A 17,384-nucleotide genomic window follows, 5' to 3' on the forward strand; every position below is an offset into this window, starting at 1 on the left:
GCGGGCCGTGCCATGCTTGCGTGCTCCGGTGAGCCGGTTCGGTGGGTGCCAGGGAGGCAGCTGGCTCCCACCCTCACAATAAACCCCGAACGAGCTGGTTCCCACTCTCACAATAAACCCCGAACGAGTCCCGGTGGGCCAGCGCGGTCTCGGTGCGGGGGTTTTGCGGGGCCGAGGGCGGCTCCGTGGCCACGGGCACCGGCGGGCGGTGCCTGCAGGAGGCAGCAGAAGCTCGCGCTTCCTTGTCGCCCTCCGCTCGTCCCCGCCGCTGGAGGGACACGGAGCCCCCAGACAGGGCACAGCAGAGATCCTCGGAAAATCCCTCCTTGGGTCCTGCACCCCAGAGCGGCGGCAGAGGGAGGTTTGTCTCCCCTCCTTACTCCCCCCACGAGCTCCTGGGCCACGGCACATCCCGGCCCGGAGGCTCTGCGGCACCAAGGCCCTGCGCTGGGGCTGGCCCGGCCCGGACACGTGGCGACCAACACAGGAGCACGGGCTAGGACATGGCGAGTGACACTTGTCCCACGGGCTGGCACACGGTGCCATGGGCCGGCAGCGCCGGGGCCGTGTCCCATCACCCGGCCTGGCTAAGGAAACGCTCCACAGTGAGGGAACAGGACTGGGCTTGGCTGTGGTGCAGCTGCTTCATGCAGAGAAACACCTCCCGGTCCTGCCGGGGCTGCAGGCTACTTCCTGCTCACCCCCTGCTCTGTTTGGGATTAGCCCAGGGTTCCACAGGAAGAAGCCATTCCAGAAGCTTCACCTACGGCTGGGCCAGAAGCAGGTTACTGCTGACTCAGCAGCCGCAGAGGTGGGGTGATGGGCCTCTGTCCCCCCCAGCCCTCGGTGGGGATCAAGAGCCAGATTCGGGCAGTTCTTGGCCAGACAGCGCAGCTGCCCCTGCTGCCCACCCAGCCTGTGGTCTGGGGTGGTCCCACTCCAGCCCTCCGATGCCCCCACGGCTGGTGGGCTCTGCTGGATGATCGTGGCTGCACAGCCGGCCCCACACCAGGGGCTCAGCCCCAGGCACAATCCAGAGCAGGCTGCGTGGGAGGGGAGCTGGCAGCCGGAGCTTCCTGCCTGTACATCCCAGCAGCCAGGCTCCCAGGGACGGCGCTGACCCAACAGCTGTAGCACAGCCAGAGCCTGAGCTCCTGGGGCCTGGGGAGCGGGACCAGAGCCTGGACACTGCCATGGCACCCATGGCTCGAGGGTGCCACAGACCCTCTGCCACTGGCTGAGCCCGGGGCTGAGCTGAGCCCACAGCTGTGGCACCAGGTGTGACACCACCATGAACGCCTTCCACCAGCTCCTTGGTGGAAAGTCGCTATGAGGGCCTGCAGGACAGGCCTGCCTGGGCATGGTGCCCTCCTGCCCGCGGTGCCCTCCTGCCCATGGTGTCCTCCTGCCCATCGTGTCCTCCTGCCCCACGGTGTCCTGCCCGCGGTGCCCTCCTGCCCATCGTGTCCTCCTGCCCACGGTGTCCTGCCCGCGGTGCCCTCCTGCCCGCGGTGCCCTCCTGCCCCACGGTGTCTCCTCCTGCCCCAAGGTGTCTCCTCCTGCCCATGGTGTCCTCCTGCCCCACGGTGCCCTCCTGCCCCACGGTGTCTCCTCCTGCCCCACGGTGCCCTCCTGCCCGAGCACAGAGCCCACGGTGCTGCCCGCTGGCACAAACTTGGCTGAGTCGCCATGCTGGGACAGGCGCCAGTGCTGCCGGAGCCAGGGCAGCGCACGATGCGGGCGCCGCGGGGCAGGGCAGGGGCCCGTGCCCGGTGCCGGTGCCCACACCGGGAGCAGGCGGCGCTCAGTGACGGTGCCCCCGTGATGTGCCGAGGGTAGCCGGTGCACCCTTACCGGCGGCGGCTCCGGGAGCACCGTCCCCAGCGCAGCCCGGCCCCGCGCTGGCCCCGCCCCTCCGTGACGCACCGGCGGCTCCGCCGCCCCGGGCGGGAGCTCCGCCCCGGGCCGCGCGCGGCGATTGGCGGCGCCCGGTGACGCGCGGCCCGGCCCGCCCGGGGCGGCGGCGGGGCCGGCGGCCGGTGCGCGGGGCGGGCCGGTCCCGTCGCGTCCCGGTGCCGTCCCGTTGGTGTCGGCGGGGCGATGCCGTTCCCGGGCGGGCTGTGGTGGCTGCTGTGCTGTCGGCGGGGCTTCACGCTGCTGCGGCGGGACTACGGCGAGGCGGAGCGGGAGGCGGACGGCGAGGCCGAAGAGGAGGAGGAGGCGTCCTTCGAGCTCCGCGCTCAGGGAGACCAGGTGGGGCCGGCACCGGCGCTGGGGCGGCCACCGGGACGAGCGCGGACGCGCGGCCGGGGCGGCCCCACTGGGTGCGGGGTGCGGGGTGGGTCGCTCCGGTGGGTGCGGGAGAGCCGCAGCCCAGGGAAGCTCCGGGCGGGCGCGGAGGTCCCGGGCCCGAGGGGCAGCACCGACCGTCCCGCTGGGCGCTCCTGCCCGGGCTGCTCGCTCCTTAGGGCAGGGACCGCCGGGTACCGTGCCAGACCCGCGGCGGGGCCCCGCCGGAGCGGACCGGGGCTGTCCCGGGAGCACGTGCCGGGCGCGGGGAGCGGGCCTGGATCTCCCCTCTCCGGCTGCTTCCTCTCTGGAGGGAAACGGAGCGGCGGAAACCGGTGCTTCCTCCGGCCGGGCTGCGTGTGCGACGGCTGATAGCGCGGGGTGCGGGGGAGCTCCCGGGGCTCCGGTCTGTCCCGCCGCTCTCCTGCACCGAGGGCCGTGGGGCCGGATCCCAGCCCGGACTCGGGGGACGCAGGGGCTGGGGACTGCCCGGTCCTGCTGGCTGTGGCCCCTCTCCCCTGCCCGCTGCGGGGGCTGCAGCACGGCCCTGGCTCCGTCGGTCCCTTAGCAGCAGGTCTCCTTTCACAGCAGTGCCAGCCCGTGGGGACAGTGACAGGGCTGGAGCTGGGCCCTCTGGGGACTGACTGGTGGCAGTGCCAAGGGCACAACTGCGCAAGGAACCGTCTTTGGGCTTCCCACATCCCATGGGCCGCACTGGCTCCGGGCTGGCGTGGGCGACTGGTGACGCCAGCTCCCCCGAGAGCCCTTTGCTGTGGCCAGGGGGTCCTTGGAAAGCCACAGTGTCAGCCGCCCCTTGGTGGGAGCGTGGGAGCAGCTCCCCTGGCCCTGCCGCCGCAGCTCCTCTCCTGTTTATTTATATCCCTGAGAAAGAGCCGGCTGCCACCGCTGCCTCCTCTGGACTGCCCGCGAGAAACCAGGCACTGCCTCGGTGCTGCAGCCCTGAGGAGCGTGCGAGGCCCTCCCCAGTGGGACAGTGTCTGGAGCTGCTGGCCCTGTGCATGGGCACCAGCACTGTGTGACAGGTGCCCTTAATGCCACAGGTCAGTGGCGCCTGGCCCTGCCCCACAGCACAGCCATACCTGCGGCGGCTCCCCCCTCCCTGACACTATTTTTAGCATCTGTCTCTTTTTCTTGGCGTTGCGTGCTCTGGCCTGTCGAGCCTCTGGCTGCCCCGTTGGGCTGCAGCTGGCAGGAGCTCCCGTGCATCTCCCAGGACGGCACTGCCGGTGCTTCCATATCCCCGCACCCCACTGCGCTGGGCGCCGTGCCCGACCCGGTGCCTGCCTGTGCCTGGGCTCTGCCTCGTGTCCCAGCATGCGTGCCAGGCCTGTCACGTGAGCCCCACTGTCCATGTCAAGTTGTGCTGCGTGAGGAGGAACTGACCCTGTCCCACTGCAGGGCCAGGGACTTCCCAGTGCTGCGTCCCACCGCCGCGGGCAGGAAGTCAGCGGCCCCATTACAATGGGACTTTGTGCCGTAAGCGTATTACTCAGCACTGACCTTGTGCAATTCTGCACGGTATTCAGCCAGCTGGGTCAGCTCAGGACACACGGCCAGCGCGCCCGCCGGCTGCCCCCGCACCCGGGGTGCCCCAGCTGCAGCCCTGGTTCTTGCCGTGCCCTTGTGGCTGCCAGGGCTCCTCTGCCCCATGGCAGCAGGGCGTGAGCCTGTCTCTCTGGGCCCAGAGCTGGGTTGATGATGAGGAGGCATACAGTCATGCCTCACCCTCATTGCATGGGGTGCCAGGTGATGACCGTGGGGCTGAGATGTCTCCTTCCTCCCCAGGGATCCCTGGAGGTGAGCCTGAGCCAGCCCACCCGTAGCAGCAGTGGCTCGGAGCGGTGAGTGTTCCCCTGCCTTGTGTCCCTTGTGTGGTGCTGCAGGAGCTGAGGGACTGGCGTGTTGTGGGAGGTTGCCCTGGTGCTGGTGTGTGCTCCACCATCCTGCTCACTGAGCTAGCACCAGGCTGTGCTGCTCTGTCAGGTGGAGCAGGGAGTGGCTGAGCCGGGACTGCCGTGCTCGTCCCCATCCCTGCGCATCCTCGGGCATGTCTCCATCCCCCTGCCGTGCTGGAGAGCTTGACTGCCTCAGGCTTAGCTGATGGGGCTGTGCATGACTCTTGCTGTGCCAGGAGGCTCTGCCAGGCTGTGTCCATCAGCAGAGGCTGTGCCCTGGGGTGCTTGGTGCTGAGGAAGACGGGGTGCCGGGGCACAGGGGCCTGCTCGCTCGCTGTACGCGCAGTTCTGACGCTGCTGCCAACATTCCTTCCTGGTTGTTCATTTTCCGAATTCCTTGGCAGGGCCAAGACTGCAAACAGCTTATTTTTAGCCGGGGTCATTTGCACCCAATGACTCTGTTCCCACCGCAGGGCTGTGGGGTGCCCAGAGCCCCTCGGGACCCAGCTCATCCCAGCCCTGAGGCCAGCTCCCTGCTCAGGGGCTGAGACCCCCGTGGGTGCCTGAGCTCAGCCCCGTGTTGTCCTCAGGTCCCTGCTTGTTGCAGAGGAGATGCGCAGCCTCATCGTGGAGAAGGGCCCAGGGCCAGTGGAGGACGAGCCTGACGCTCTCGTGAAAGGTGGGATTGTGCCCCAGCTGTGGCTGGTGCCACCCCAGAGGGGTGCTCAGACCTGTGCAGACCCTTCCCCGTGCTGAGAAGCCGGTGGGGTGGATGTCAGTGAGGCTGAGGGCTCCCCTTCCCAGGCTGGCTGCAGCGGGAGATGCGGGGCTGCATGAAGACGCCCTGGATCCGCCCTCGGAAGTACTGGTTCGTGCTGACACCCGACTCCCTGGACTACTACAGCAGCAACGAGAAGGGGGCCAGGCGCCTGGGCTCCCTGGTGCTCACCAGCCTCTGCTCTGTGCTCTGGCCAGACAAGCAGCTCTACAAGGAGACGGGTGAGGTGCCCATGCCCCTTGGCCGGGCTTCATCTTCCCGGCACAACTTGTACCCTGTGTTACCCTCCCAGCCCCGAGGGCCTGTTTTGCCCAGAGGAGAGGCTGTGCTGAGCCCTGGGGCGCTGAGCCAGCCTGGCTGGGGTGCTGGTGGGCAGTGGGTGAGTGGGTCTGTGCCTTGCAGGCTACTGGAGCGTGACAGTGTTTGGCAGGAAGCACTGCTACCGCCTGTACACGGAGCACCTCAACGAGGCCGTGCGCTGGGTGTGTGCTGTGCAGAAGGTCATTGACAGCAAAGCTCCTGTCCAAACACCCACCCAGCTGCTCATGCGTGATGTCGAGGTGAGCCCAGGCACCGGGCTGCTCATGCCCACAGCTGTAGGCAGCCCTGGGGTGGGTGTTTGGGGCCTCACATGCCCCAGGGTGGTGGTGGGGGTTTGTGCACTGGGGTGGGTGTTTGGGGCCTCACATGCCCAGGGTGGTGGTGGGGGTTTGTGCCAGGTTACCCCTCTGAAGCTGTTGCTTTGCCCTCCAGGAGCACAGAGACAGCCCCGAGATTCTGGAGCAGATCTATCGCTGCAACCCCATCCTGCGCTACACCAGTGGCCCCCTCTATGCCCCCCTGCTGCCCTTCCCCTACGGCAGCCTGGACCAAAGTGGTGAGCAGCAGATGGGGGACACAGAGCTGGGTCCTACACTCTAGGCTGGCAGCAGTGATGGCTGGGATGGATGTTCTGGGGGGCAGGTGGGCATTGGGCTGGGGTCTGGCTGGCCCTGGCTGTGAGGACAGTGCCCAGCTGCTGGCAGGGGCTCCTGGGGAGGACCATGGGGCTGTTAACCCCTATCCCATCCCATCCCACAGCCCCTGACTCCACAGCTATACCACAAGGCTATTAACCCCTGTCCCATCCCATCCCACAGCCCCTGGCCCCCGCAGCTACACCACGGGGCTGTTAACCCCTATCCCATCCCATCCCACAGCCCCTGACCCCACAGCTATACCACAGGGCTGTTAACCCCTATCCCATCCCACAGCCTCTGACCCCACAGCTACACCACAAGGCTATTAACCCCTATCCCATCCCATCCCACAGCCCCTGGCCCCCGCAGTTACACCACGCTGCGTGACGAGGCTGTGAAGCTCTTCAACTCGCTGCAGCAGCTGGAGTCAGAGCGGGACCCGGTGCCGCTGATGCAGGGTGTCCTGCAGACCTGCCTGGACCTGCCCCCGCTGGTGGATGAGATTTACTGCCAGCTGGTGAAGCAGACAACGGAGCCGCCGGCGCCGGGCGGGCAGGGCGACCTGCACTACTGGCAGCTCCTCACCTGCATGAGCTGCACCTTCCTGCCCTCCCCGCCTGTCCTGCGCTTCCTGCGCTTCCACCTGGACAGGTGAGTGCCAGGGGTGCTAGCTGGCACCAGGGAGCTCGCCAGGTGCTGGGCACCCCTCAGATCAGTGCCACCCTGATTCTCCTGGCATTTCTTGCAGGACAGAGAACCGTTTCCCTGCCTCGGAGATGGCCAAGTACGCCTGTTTCATCCGAGAGGCGTTGGGAAAGACGAAGGGGAGGGAGTGTGTGCCCTCTCTGGAGGAGATCCTGGTGCTGATGCAGCGGCAGGAGATGATCTGCACAGTGCACTGCCCTGGGGCACCTGCCTGCAGTGTGGCCATCAGTTCCCACACCACAGCCGAGGAGGTGAGGGGCTATAGCTGTGCCAGGCAGGGGGCTGGGGACATTTTGATGCACAGGGTTGGGTGGGCAGTGTGCCACAGCAGGTGAGCAGGGTCTCTCCTAGCTGAGCCATGGTGGAGAGAGGCCAGGAGCTGTCTGCCTTTGCCCACCATGACCAGTCTGTGTCCCTTTACAGCCCTGAGTGCCGTGGCCAGGAACACGTGGTCACCATCGGTTGCCTTTGTCTCGCCCAGGTGGCCCAGGAACTTGTGTCACGCCTGGGGCTGTCCCAGAGCCCCAACCTCTTTGCGCTCTACGAGCAGTCCCGGCGACGGGAGCAGCCAGTGGGCAGTGCCACACTGCTGGCTGATGTCCTCACCAGGTTTGAAAAGTAAATGTCCTGTTCTGCTGCCTATGGAGGAGAGGGGCTGGGGGGCCACGGGTGGGAGGGGGCAGATGGGTATGGGACACATCCACAAGCTGATGGAGCCGCTCCTGTCTGCTGCAGCCTGGCTGGAGAGGACCGGGAGCAGGACCCACCATGCCGCCTCTGCTTCAAGCACTACGGCTTCCTGGACACGGACAACGTCCCACGGGACAGCCTGGAGTTTGCCCTCCTCTTTGAGCAGGTGAGTGGCACACTGGGGTGGCTGTGCCATGGTGGCCACGCCGCGGTGGCCGTGCCAGCTCACCCTGCTCTCTGGCAGGCACACGAGATGGTGCTGCGGGGCTACGTGCCCACGTCGGAGGAGACGCTGCAGACGCTGGCGGCCCTGCGCCTGCAGAGCCTCAACAGCGACTTCTCCACCCACGCGCCCTTCCCGCGCCTGGAGGAGCTCTTCCCTCCCCACGTGCTGCACGCCCGCCTGCCGCCCCTGCCCCACCGGCCCCCGGCCAAGTGCCGCGGGGCCCGGCTGCGCGCGGGGCTGCTGGCCGGGGGGCTCTGGGGCCAGGCGCTGGCCAAGCAGCGGGCGGAGCGGGACCAGCGCCTGCGGGGCCGGCTGCGTGAGGAGGGGGCCAGCACCATGGCTGCCATCGTGGAGAAGTGGAAGCTGCTGCAGGGCATGGGCCGGCCCGAGGCCATGGCTGCCTACGTGGCTTTGGTGCGGGAGTGGCCTGGCTTTGGCTCCACGCTCTTCGATGTCGACCTGCAGGCGGTGAGGCCCCGGCTGGGGTTGGTATGGGGCAGCCCTGGCAGTGGGCAAGCCTGACAGCCCTCTCCCTTGCAGAGCCCAGTGGGCGCTGGGCCCCAGCGTCTGTGGCTGGGCATCGGGGCCAAGGCTGTCTCGCTCTACAAGCCGGGAGAGCCTGAACCCTTGGACAGCTTCTGCTACGGCCGCATCTCCTCCTTTGGTGCCTCTGACAGCAGCACCTTCCGCCTCTCCGTGGAGGATCGAGACCTGCTCTTTGAGACCTCCCAGGTAAGGGGCTGCCATGCCTCCACCCTCCCCTCTCACCAAGGGTGCCCCAGACTGACCCCCTGTGCCCCCTCTCCCTGCAGGTGGATGAGATCGCCCAGCTCCTCAAGACGTACCTGGCCTCTGCGGGTGCTCAGCGGCTGTCCCGGCCCCAGGAGCCTCCCACCAGTCCCCCCAGTCTGGAGCCCCCTGTGCTGCCCCAGGGGCTCTGCCCTGCTCCCGGACCCTGGCAGCACCGGCCACCAGTGGGTTCCTCCCACAGCTAGCCCAGCAGCTGCTGTGGCCACGCAGGTGCTCCCATGGCCGGCGTGGGAGGGCAGCCAAGCCTGGCAGCGAGTGGCAGCTCTGTGCTGGCCCCCAGCTGCTCCAGAGAGCAGGGGGCCAGGGGGTCGTGCTCCCCCACTGCCATTGCCTTTCTGGCTATTCCCTTAATTTATTTTGAGACGCCTGCGCGCCCCACGTCTCCCAGCACTTTCCCTGGCGGGCAGCGGGGCCACCCTGCTGTGGTCCCCCACACTGCCCCCAGGCCTGTCCCTGTCCCCTATACCCTGGTGCCTTTGCCTCCAGCACTTGTGTTGCCTGGCCACCCTGCTCGTGCCCTGGGCAAGCAGAGGGTACCAGGCAGTAGTGCTGTGCCATCATCTGTCTGTCCGTCCTCTGGACCCACCCCTTCTGGAAAGCTGCGGGCGGCTTTTGGCCAAGCTGCCCTGGGGACCCACGGGCTCCTCCTGCATGAGTGGCTGGGCTCTGCGGTGGCCCTGTGGCCAGGTTGATGTCACAGGGGTGGATGGTGGAGTGGCAGCTGGTACGGCTGGGGCTCAGCCCCTCAGTGTTGCCTCTGTAGAGTTTGTTGGTTCTGTCTTGGGATGGGGGGGGGTTGGTTGGTTGTTTTTCTAAATAAATGCACAAAGGAAAGGCTGGGCCTCCTGTCCTGGAGCGTGGGCTGACAGCGGGAGGCTGGGACAGTCGGATCCCTGGGGCAGCCAGGGCAGCAGGGCCTGGAACAGGCAGCGGGGAGGAGCAGCACAGCGTGTCCTTGGGGGCAGGGACTGCTGTCCCTCTGGTCATTGCCAGGCGACCTTTGGCATTTCACCAAGAGCACAGGCAGCTCCAGCTCCCCGGCAGCCCCTGGCACTGGCTGCCCCGGCGGGGGGAACTGCCCCAGCCACAGGGGCTGCTGCCAAAGAGGGCGTGGGAGCCCATGCTGCCACCGTGGCTGTATTTTTAGTCACCTGCTCTGTGCCCCAAAGGGTAAGAGGAAAATGCTAATTTTCACCTTGGGCTGCCTAGGTTTGGGATGGCGCCAGCACTGCCCCTTGTCCCCAGGCCACAGCCCAACTCCCACAGGCCAGGACCAGTGCTGCTGTCTCCGTATCTCCTGACACTGTCTGGCCTCCCACCCATGTCCTTCCTGGTGTTGCTGTTCCCTGCCTTGGATCCTGAGTGGTGAGGGCACCTCCAGCCCCTTGTGGCCCACCTCTGCAAGGGCCTCACTCCTGCAGGAGATCCATGTGGGTGCTGTGTGCTCTGCAGGCAGGGCGGTGCCAGTGCCAGCCCTGGTCAGCCGTGCAGGCAGGTCCTGCCAGTATTTCTGGCTCTGCTGCAGCAGTTGCCCAGTGCTGCCTGGGCCCCATGGCACTGCCAGCCGGGGCAGAGCTGGCCCTGCACACCCCAGGGCATGTCAGTGAGCAGTGGCCATGGTACTCCTGTGCAATGGGGCTGGCTGGCCGGCCAGACAAAGCAGGCACCAACCCCTGGCTTCCCTGCCTGGCTGTTCAATCTGGAGTCATGCAGGCAGCATCAGTGCAGGAACAGCCTTTATTAAAGCAAAATAACCTACAAAAATATAGATACAGCCTGTGCCCCAGGCCTGATCTGGCCAAGGAGGAACAAGGCTCCCGCCCAGGGCAAGGACTAGCTCAGCCACACGGAGCCTTTGGCCACGGGGGTTGTGTGCACCCAAACTCAGGGGGCCAGGCCTGTTCCCAGCCCCAGGGTCACTCTCCTCCTCCTCCTCCTCACAGCAAGTGTTGCTCCCACAGGCAGAGGTTCCCTCCCAGCAGAGCGCGCAGCTGCCCCAGTCCTGTCCTGGGCCAGGGCACACGGTGGGGCCGGGGCTGTGCCCCGCTGAGGAGCTGCAGCTCCCCGCAGAGAGCTTTCCACAGAGGAGCACTGGCACGAGGGCTCTGCCACGCCAGGCAGCGCTGAGGGGTGACAAACGTGGGCACGGCAGAGACGAGCCCTGCCGGCGTGCGTGGGGGTGGCCACGGACCTTCCCGTCCCCTGGCAGGGCACTCACTGTTCCTGCGTGCCCCAGGAGATGTAGTCGGGGCGTGTGGCTGCGTGATACTCATCGATCAGCTGCTGCACGATCTCCCGGGAGTTGTCCAGCTCGTCAAAGTTGTCCTTGAAGATGTCCTCCTTGCGGAACTGCTCCAGGAAAGCCTCTCGCTTGCGCAGCTTGTCGTACTGCCGGCACGTCCGCTCGAACAGCTGGGGAGCAGCACCGGGTCAGGGCGGCCACAGCTCCCCAGGGAACCTTCCCAGAGGAGCCAGCAGGACTTGCGAGGACACTGGACCTGATCTGAGCCCTGCTGGGAGCCACCCAACCCCGTCCCTGGCTTTGTGACAGGCCCAGAATGAAGAGAAGAAGATGGATGAAGGCCGGGGATACGGAGATGGGCAATGCCCAGGGACAGGAGGATGGACAATGCCCAGGGACACAGAGATGGACAATGCCCAGGGACGGGAGGATGGATAATGCCCAGGGACAGGAGGATAGACAATGCCCAGGGACACAGAGATGGACAATGCCCAAGGACACAGAGATGGACAATGCCCAGGGACAGGAGGATGGACAATGCCCAGGGACAGGAGGATGGATAATGCCCAGGGACACAGAGATGGACAATGCCCAGGGACAGGAGGATGGACAATGCCCAGGGACACAGAGATGGACAATGCTCAGGGACACAGAGATGGACAATGCTCAGGGACACAGAGATGGACAATGCCCAGGGACAGGAGGATGGACAATGCCCAGGGACACAGAGATGGACAATGCCCAGACACCACAAGGTCTGGGGCTGCAGGGCCTGGCGTGGCAGGGAAGGCACTCACCGAGGAGATGTTGGTGTGGTTGGCCATCATGAGGCCACTGACACGGTGAGCAGATGGCAGGTAAGGGGACTTGCGGGACAGAGCCACCTGGATGCTGGCAGGGCCCCAGGGGATGAAGTTGGCCAACTTCCTCTCCCGGATCCGCTGCAGACTCTTGTGAACCTGCAAGGATGAGAACAGCAAGGGACAGTAGGGTGAGGAACAAACAGCCTGAGCTGCTCCTCACAGCCATGGGGAGTCATTTCAGTCATTTCAGCATGACCTGCTGCCTTTCCATGAGGCCAAAGCCCAAACAGGAGCAACCTGAAGCCAGCTCTCAGGCACTGCCTAGCCTCACCCCAGGATCCCTGCACACTGACCATGCTCTTCCCTGTGCCACACCACGGCCATCAGTACCTGAATGGGGACTCACCTGTGTAGGATCCACCTCCCCCTGGATGATGTTGAGGATGGCAATGTAGCAGTGGTTGGTCTGCCTGTCTCGCCCTGTGGACACCATCACGTTTTTAGGCTGCAGCAACCTCCTCATCACGTCCAGGACTGTGGTTTTCCTCACACTGGCCACCTGCACAGGCCAGCCAGGGGTCAGAGGGAGTAGGTGTGCTGCTCCCTGCCCTCCTGCTGCCTGGTACACACACACACACACACAGGAGCAGGGGCAGCTGGACAGAAATGCCCTCACCCCGGGGATGGAGTCACATGCAAAGCCACACGCAAGACAGGGAAATCCCAACACTGCACAACAGGCACAGCCAGGCCAAGAAACAAAGTGTCAGTGGGGGCTCCAGCATGGGGGCTGTCTGGCTCCCACCCTGCAGCACAGCAGGGGCTGGGGGTGAAGCTCAGCTGAGAACAGAGGGACAGGGACCTGTTTTATGTTGTTGCTGTCAGACATGGGTCCCGTCCCACTGCCAGGCAGGGAGCAGTGGGGGTTCAACAGCAAAGGGGTTGTCCCCAGCTGCCTGATCCCTGCCTTGCCCAGCTCTGAGCCGTGGGCAGCCTGTCCCTGAGTGCTGTTGGGGCTTTTCCCAGCTGCTGCTGGCCAGGGGGGCCACAGCCAGGGCCAGCACCCAGCCTGCCCACAGCAGGGACAGCTGGCTGAGGTGGCAGCCCCCTCCTGCACTGGTTGAGCCCTGCCCACACTCCTCCCTTGGAGGACAGATCACACACTGATACCCTTTTCAGAGCCAGCAGTTTTTCAGATTTGCTTCTCTGAGAAACATCCTGAGGAAATGCACACAGGGAGAGGAGAAGAGCAGCTGTTAGTTCCTTCCAGGCCGTGGTGGGTCAGTGCAGGTGAGCACCTCCCAAAACAGAACTGCCCCACTGGCACCAGGGGGCTGGGGGGCACTGGTTAGGGACCAGCCAAACACAAGAAGCAGCACTTGAAGTGCAGAGGGGTGGCAAATTCACTCTCAGACACAGCCTGAGCTTCAGGAAGTGGCTGACACCTGTAGCCCACTATCAATGAGCATTGGTGTTTGGACCCAAAGTGCCAAAGCTGATGGCCCACAGGGGTGGTAGGACTGGCAAGTGCACTCTCCTGGCCTTGCTCTCATCGCTGCTAAGGGTGGCTTTTGCCAGTCCAGACCCTGATGCATGCAGCAGGTAGCCTGGCACAAGCACAGCTGCCTGCTCAGGTCTGATTCACTGCACATGCGGCTGTCACGTGGTGTGAGCACACGTGGGTTGGGATTTGGGACGTGAGCCTGGGATCTGGGACGTGCAGTGACAGCTCACAGAGAGACGAGGCTGACACAAGATGCTGCAAGGTGAGTGTGGCAGCTTCTGTGCCCTTGGGGATGGGGAGGAGAGCCTGGGGCTGCCTTACCGACTGGTCGGTGGTGAGTGGTGTGTAGCCCGTCATGAGGAAGTGCAGCCGGGGCGTGGGGATCAGCGAGGCAATCAGCCCAATGAGGTCGTTGTTCATGTACCCGGGATACCTGAGCGTGGTGGTGCTGGCAGACATGATGGTGGACACCTAGGGGAGAGGACAGGCTCAGCAGAGTGTCACAGAGCGTGTCAAAATCTGCGTCATGCTGACGTGCCAAGGGAAGGGCACAGGGCCCTCACTCAGAGCTCCAGGCTATCCACCCCTGAGCCCAGCCCATGAAGCTGGTTCAGACTAAACTGAACACAGCAGGGAAACCCTGTGCTTGCTTCTCCTGAGGGAAAATCCCTTCTCACCAGCTGGTTGATCTGTGAGAATGACGGGTTCTGGATGTGCAGCCGGTCTGTCGCGATCCGATTCAAGGCTGTGTTGTCCAGAACCACCTGCAAGAGAAACCTGGCTCTGAAGGGCCCCTGAGGCAGCTGAGGAAGACCAGTCCTGGCCATGTGTCCCAGGGCACTGGTGGTCCAGCACAGGCCTTGACAGGAGCCCTCTGCACAAGTGGCAGACACTTGAAACCACGAGCTGACTCACGCATGGCACGTAACTGACACCATCAATGGAGCCTCTTCCCTCCCTCCTGGCTGAGCTCCCCATGCTCTCCCCAAGAGCTCTGCCCCACTGCAGCAGCTCCAGTGCAACTGCTCCTGCACTGCCACATGCAGGGAGCAGCTGCAGGGATGAGCAGTGTCTGGTGAGATGTGACTGAAGGCAGACTGAAGGTGCTGCCTGGCTGGGGATGCTGTGGGTGCTGCAAGTGACACAGGTGCTGCAGCACAGCTACAGAGAAAGCACAGCCAGTCCTCACTGCCTTGGCAAGATCTGCTGGAGCCAAGGCAGAAATGCCAGGCAGCTCTGCAGGGGTGAGCACCAGTGAGGGTCCCTGGGGCCACATCTGCTTGGCCCTTCTGTTTGGGGTGTGCTTGTTGCTGCACCTGGAGCTTGCTCATCTCCCCAGGATGGGCTGCAATTCTGAGCTGTGGGGACAGGGCCACCTCCTCAGGGCTGGCTGCACCACGGGCCTCTTACCACACAGTCAGCGTTCTGGGTCAGCCTCTTCAGTGTCAGCAGAGAGTTGTAGGGCTGGACTACAACGTCGCTCATCTCATCCTGGTTTGGGAACACTGAGTAGGTCTCCACCAGTTTCTTGGGATACCTAGTGAGAAGTGCAGCATCTCAAGGGTTAACACCATCAAGCTGCTCTCTCCCCTCCCACAAGCTGCCTTAGCAGTCTCCAGGGCTCAGGACAGGGTGAGTCACCAAAGCTGCAGCCAGAGTGGCTCCCAGGGAGGGAGAGAATGTGTCCCAGCAATGCCTACCCCAGCAGCACAGGAGCTGGCTGCCAGAGGAGCTACAGGGAGGCTGAGCCATCCACAGGCTGATTAAGCAGCTGCTCACAAGTCTTTTCAAGAGGATGCAAGCTGCAACAGGCCAGGATGGCAGCTCACAGCCTTCAGCCAGAGCCTCCCACCCTCCCCTGCACCGTCAGGGTGTCCACAGGCAGCTGCCTGATAAGAACGGCTGAGGGAAGGCAGAGCTTGGACAGATCAAGTCCAGTTCCAGAGCCTCTGAAGTCCCCAGGCGTATCAGGAGCCAGCCTTGTGCAGGCAGCGTGCCAGGGATTGCACAAGGCAGTGTTTGGGTGGGGGTGGTGCCTCTGAGTCAGCGCTCTCCAGCTCCAGGCAGGCTGCCCGGGCTGGGCTGGGCCAGGCTCTGCGCTCTGGGCAGGGGACAGGGCTGTGCTCACCTGTCCAGGGCTGTGCTCACCTGTCATTCAGCCTCTCCAGGAGGTACGAGCCCAGCCCGGAGCCTGTTCCACCAGCAATGGAGTGGCAAAGCACAAAGCCCTGGAAGGAAGCAGCAGGCAGGTGCTGAAGGTAAAGCTCAGCCCCAGAGCAGGCAGACAATGTGTCAGCCCTGCTACCTCCAGCAGAGACCTGCCAGACAGGGCCAGAGCTTCTCAGAGCATGGAGGCAGCAGAGGCTGAGCCAGCTCCTCCAGAGCCCAGCAGCAGCTGCAGCTCCTCAGGCCACTGCTGCCCACACAGTGGGATCCACATCTCTGCACACCCCACAAAGTGCAACAGCTGCTCTCAGGTTCCTCCCACCCAGACCAGCATTGGAACAGCTCCAATGTCACCTCCAGGGTCCAGTCTGTCACAGGAAATGGAACTGCATGTTCTCAGCTCTTTCCTGGGTCCTTCACATCCCTCCCTCCTTCTAGAATGAGGCCAAGCTCCCAGTGCCTGGCTCCAGGGCAGCTCCCACATGCTCAGCTCCCACAACAGGCACTTGAATCTCCTGCCAGCTTGTTTTAGTGACGTTCTCCCTTCCCCTGCTGCCATGTCACAGCCTGACACGAGCACCTGGCAGCCCTGTCTGTCTGCACACAGGGTATGGGTTCACATGGACAGCACAGAGAAAAATGTCCCACAAGCAAACAGTGAGAGAACTTCTGGGGCAGGCTGGAGTGGGCATGGACAGACCTCCTGTCCCCAGATCCCCTCTCTACATGTTCTGTGCTCAGAAGTTCACTAAGCTAAGTCTGTGCTCACCAGAGTGCTGAGCTCAACCTTACAAAGAGCAACCTAGCTGGGAAAACACCAGGCAGGGCCACCAGATCCAAATCCCTTGTTTACTTACTTCCAAGCTGTCACTCCCATCAGCCTCTCTGTCTATTATGTCAAAAATATCTTCATGGATCTTTTCTCCCTGCAAGAGAGAGATCAGGACTGGTTTTGCTCCTTTCCCACACAGAACATGGACGAGAGCTGCTCAAGCTCAGTGTGAAGCTGAGTGAGAGTGGCAATGTGGTCCTGTGCCAGGGTGCCACACAGTGCAGGGACACAGGACAACCCTCAGGGCTGAGGAGTCTCACCCAGCAGGACTAGGGCGGGTGGTACCTGTGAGAAGCCACTGGCCCAGTTGTTGCCAGCTCCCCCTCCATGCTCAGACAGGTAGATGTTTTCTGGGTTGTAGAGGTTGGCATAGGGGGAGTTGAGGATGGAGTGGATGACTCGGGGCTCCAGGTCCAGCAGCACGGCCCGGGGGATGTAGTGCTCATCATCTGCCTACAACGGGAGCAAGAGGATCACCATGCTGCTGCAGCTCACCTCCTTCCCAGAGCATGAGCCACCCCTGGCTGCAGGTGAGGGCGAGAGGGAGGAGGGAAAGGCTGCTCCTGTGCATGAGCCACCCCCTGGCTGCAGGTGAGCCCCACACAGCGACAGGAAGGAGGGAGAGGCAGCTCCTGAGCAGCCTGTCCTCAGTACAGCATCTCTGTGCCCCCGAGCTCTCCCAGCCGGCGAGGGGGAGGAACTCCCGGTGCTTACATAAGACACTATGTATGGCAGCCCCAGCCTCGTGCCTCTGCTCCGCCTCCACAGCGCTCCAGTCACAGAGCGGGAGCGCGGGCGGGAGCCCGGAGCGGGCTGGGAGCGGGAGCCCGGGCTGAGAGCCGCTCGTGCCCGCGGGGGTGTGGAACGGGCACGGACAGTGAGCGGAGCCTGCCGGGGCACGGAGCCCCGCGGGGAGCAGGGCAGCTCACGCTCCGCGGCCCGGGGTTGCCGGTACCTGGTAGAAGAAAACGTCCTTGCGGTCGGTGCCCTCGGTGGCGAACTCCTCCACGATGCCCTCGGGGCTGATGCCGTGCTCGGCGCAGAGCTGCTTCCAAAACTCGAACCCGACTGCGGGGAGGCGCGGTCAGACGGGCCAGGCACCGGGGCCGGTACCGGGGCAAGGCCCGGAGCGCCCCGTCCCACAGGCCCCGCCCCACCCGCGTGAGGCCCCGCCCTGTCCCGCCAGGCCCCGCTAACTGCCCCCCCCCCCCACCACAGCATCCCGGCCCCGCCCGGTGCGCGCTGCCCCGGGCCCGCCGCGGCCGTGGCGCGCTCACTCTGGTTGCCGCACTGGCCCAGCTGCAGGGTGATGATCTCCCGCGGCATCGCGGCCGAGGCTCCGCTCTGCTCCGCTCCGCGCCCCGCCCGACTCCGGTACCACCGCGTCTCCCGCCGGCGCCAACGGCAGTGCGCGTGCGCGCCGCTCGCTTCCGGGGCAGCGCCTCCCCGGTAACGCGCGTGCGG

The 17,384-nt window shown here is 64.7% G+C and overlaps 2 protein-coding genes across 4 annotated transcripts; one reads left to right on the forward strand and one right to left on the reverse strand.

The window, feature by feature from the left end:
* The first annotated feature begins 1,966 nt into the window (after positions 1 to 1,966).
* On the forward strand, positions 1,967 to 9,207 carry PLEKHH3 (pleckstrin homology, MyTH4 and FERM domain containing H3). The gene is made up of 13 exons (XM_071450779.1): positions 1,967 to 2,253; positions 4,096 to 4,151; positions 4,796 to 4,884; positions 5,010 to 5,204; positions 5,386 to 5,543; positions 5,737 to 5,860; positions 6,296 to 6,593; positions 6,691 to 6,898; positions 7,129 to 7,265; positions 7,383 to 7,503; positions 7,582 to 8,031; positions 8,104 to 8,295; positions 8,376 to 9,207. Exons 1-13 carry the CDS (start codon positions 2,101 to 2,103, stop codon positions 8,556 to 8,558), a joined length of 2,364 nt encoding a protein of 787 aa, XP_071306880.1. The 5' UTR covers positions 1,967 to 2,100; the 3' UTR covers positions 8,559 to 9,207.
* An 885-nt stretch (positions 9,208 to 10,092) lies between these two features.
* On the reverse strand, positions 10,093 to 17,357 carry TUBG1 (tubulin gamma 1). 3 transcript variants are annotated; one of them, XM_071450957.1, is made up of 12 exons: positions 17,198 to 17,357; positions 16,876 to 16,988; positions 16,206 to 16,373; positions 15,946 to 16,014; positions 15,071 to 15,150; positions 14,333 to 14,459; positions 13,600 to 13,686; positions 13,244 to 13,393; positions 12,589 to 12,636; positions 11,825 to 11,977; positions 11,413 to 11,574; positions 10,093 to 10,785 (listed from the first exon to the last, which is right to left on the reverse strand). In XM_071450957.1, the coding sequence occupies exons 1-12, from the start codon at positions 17,244 to 17,246 to the stop codon at positions 10,588 to 10,590; spliced, it is 1,404 nt and encodes a 467-aa protein (XP_071307058.1). In that variant the 5' UTR covers positions 17,247 to 17,357; the 3' UTR covers positions 10,093 to 10,587. The 3 variants fall into 3 exon arrangements, with proteins under 3 accessions (XP_071307058.1, XP_071307060.1, XP_071307061.1); XM_071450960.1 differs by having other exon boundaries at positions 10,647 to 10,785; positions 11,825 to 11,898; XM_071450959.1 differs by lacking the exon at positions 12,589 to 12,636.
* Positions 17,358 to 17,384: the final 27 nt, after the last annotated feature.

Source organism: Agelaius tricolor, unplaced genomic scaffold (genome assembly GCF_023055355.1).
Source record: "Agelaius tricolor isolate 1412-34295 unplaced genomic scaffold, bAgeTri1.0.p SCAF_31, whole genome shotgun sequence".
NCBI lineage: Eukaryota > Metazoa > Chordata > Aves > Passeriformes > Icteridae > Agelaius > Agelaius tricolor.

What these genes read in the sequence shown, in the direction of transcription:
- PLEKHH3 (XM_071450779.1), top strand. Translation starts at nt 2,101, where the DNA reads ATGCCGTTCCCGGGCGGGCTGTGGTGGCTGCTGTGCTGTCGGCGGGGC. An exon ending in GTCCTCACCAGGTTTGAAAA is followed by an intron (nt 7,266 to 7,382) that starts GTAAATGTCCTG and finishes TGTCTGCTGCAG; the next exon opens with CCTGGCTGGAGAGGACCGGG. An exon ending in TCGATGTCGACCTGCAGGCG is followed by an intron (nt 8,032 to 8,103) that starts GTGAGGCCCCGG and finishes TCTCCCTTGCAG; the next exon opens with AGCCCAGTGGGCGCTGGGCC.
- TUBG1 (XM_071450957.1), bottom strand. Translation starts at nt 17,246, where the DNA reads ATGCCGCGGGAGATCATCACCCTGCAGCTGGGCCAGTGCGGCAACCAG. An exon ending in GGGCCAGTGGCTTCTCACAG is followed by an intron (nt 16,015 to 16,205) that starts GTACCACCCGCC and finishes TCTCTCTTGCAG; the next exon opens with GGAGAAAAGATCCATGAAGA. An exon ending in ATGGGAGTGACAGCTTGGAA is followed by an intron (nt 15,151 to 15,945) that starts GTAAGTAAACAA and finishes GCTTCCTTCCAG; the next exon opens with GGCTTTGTGCTTTGCCACTC.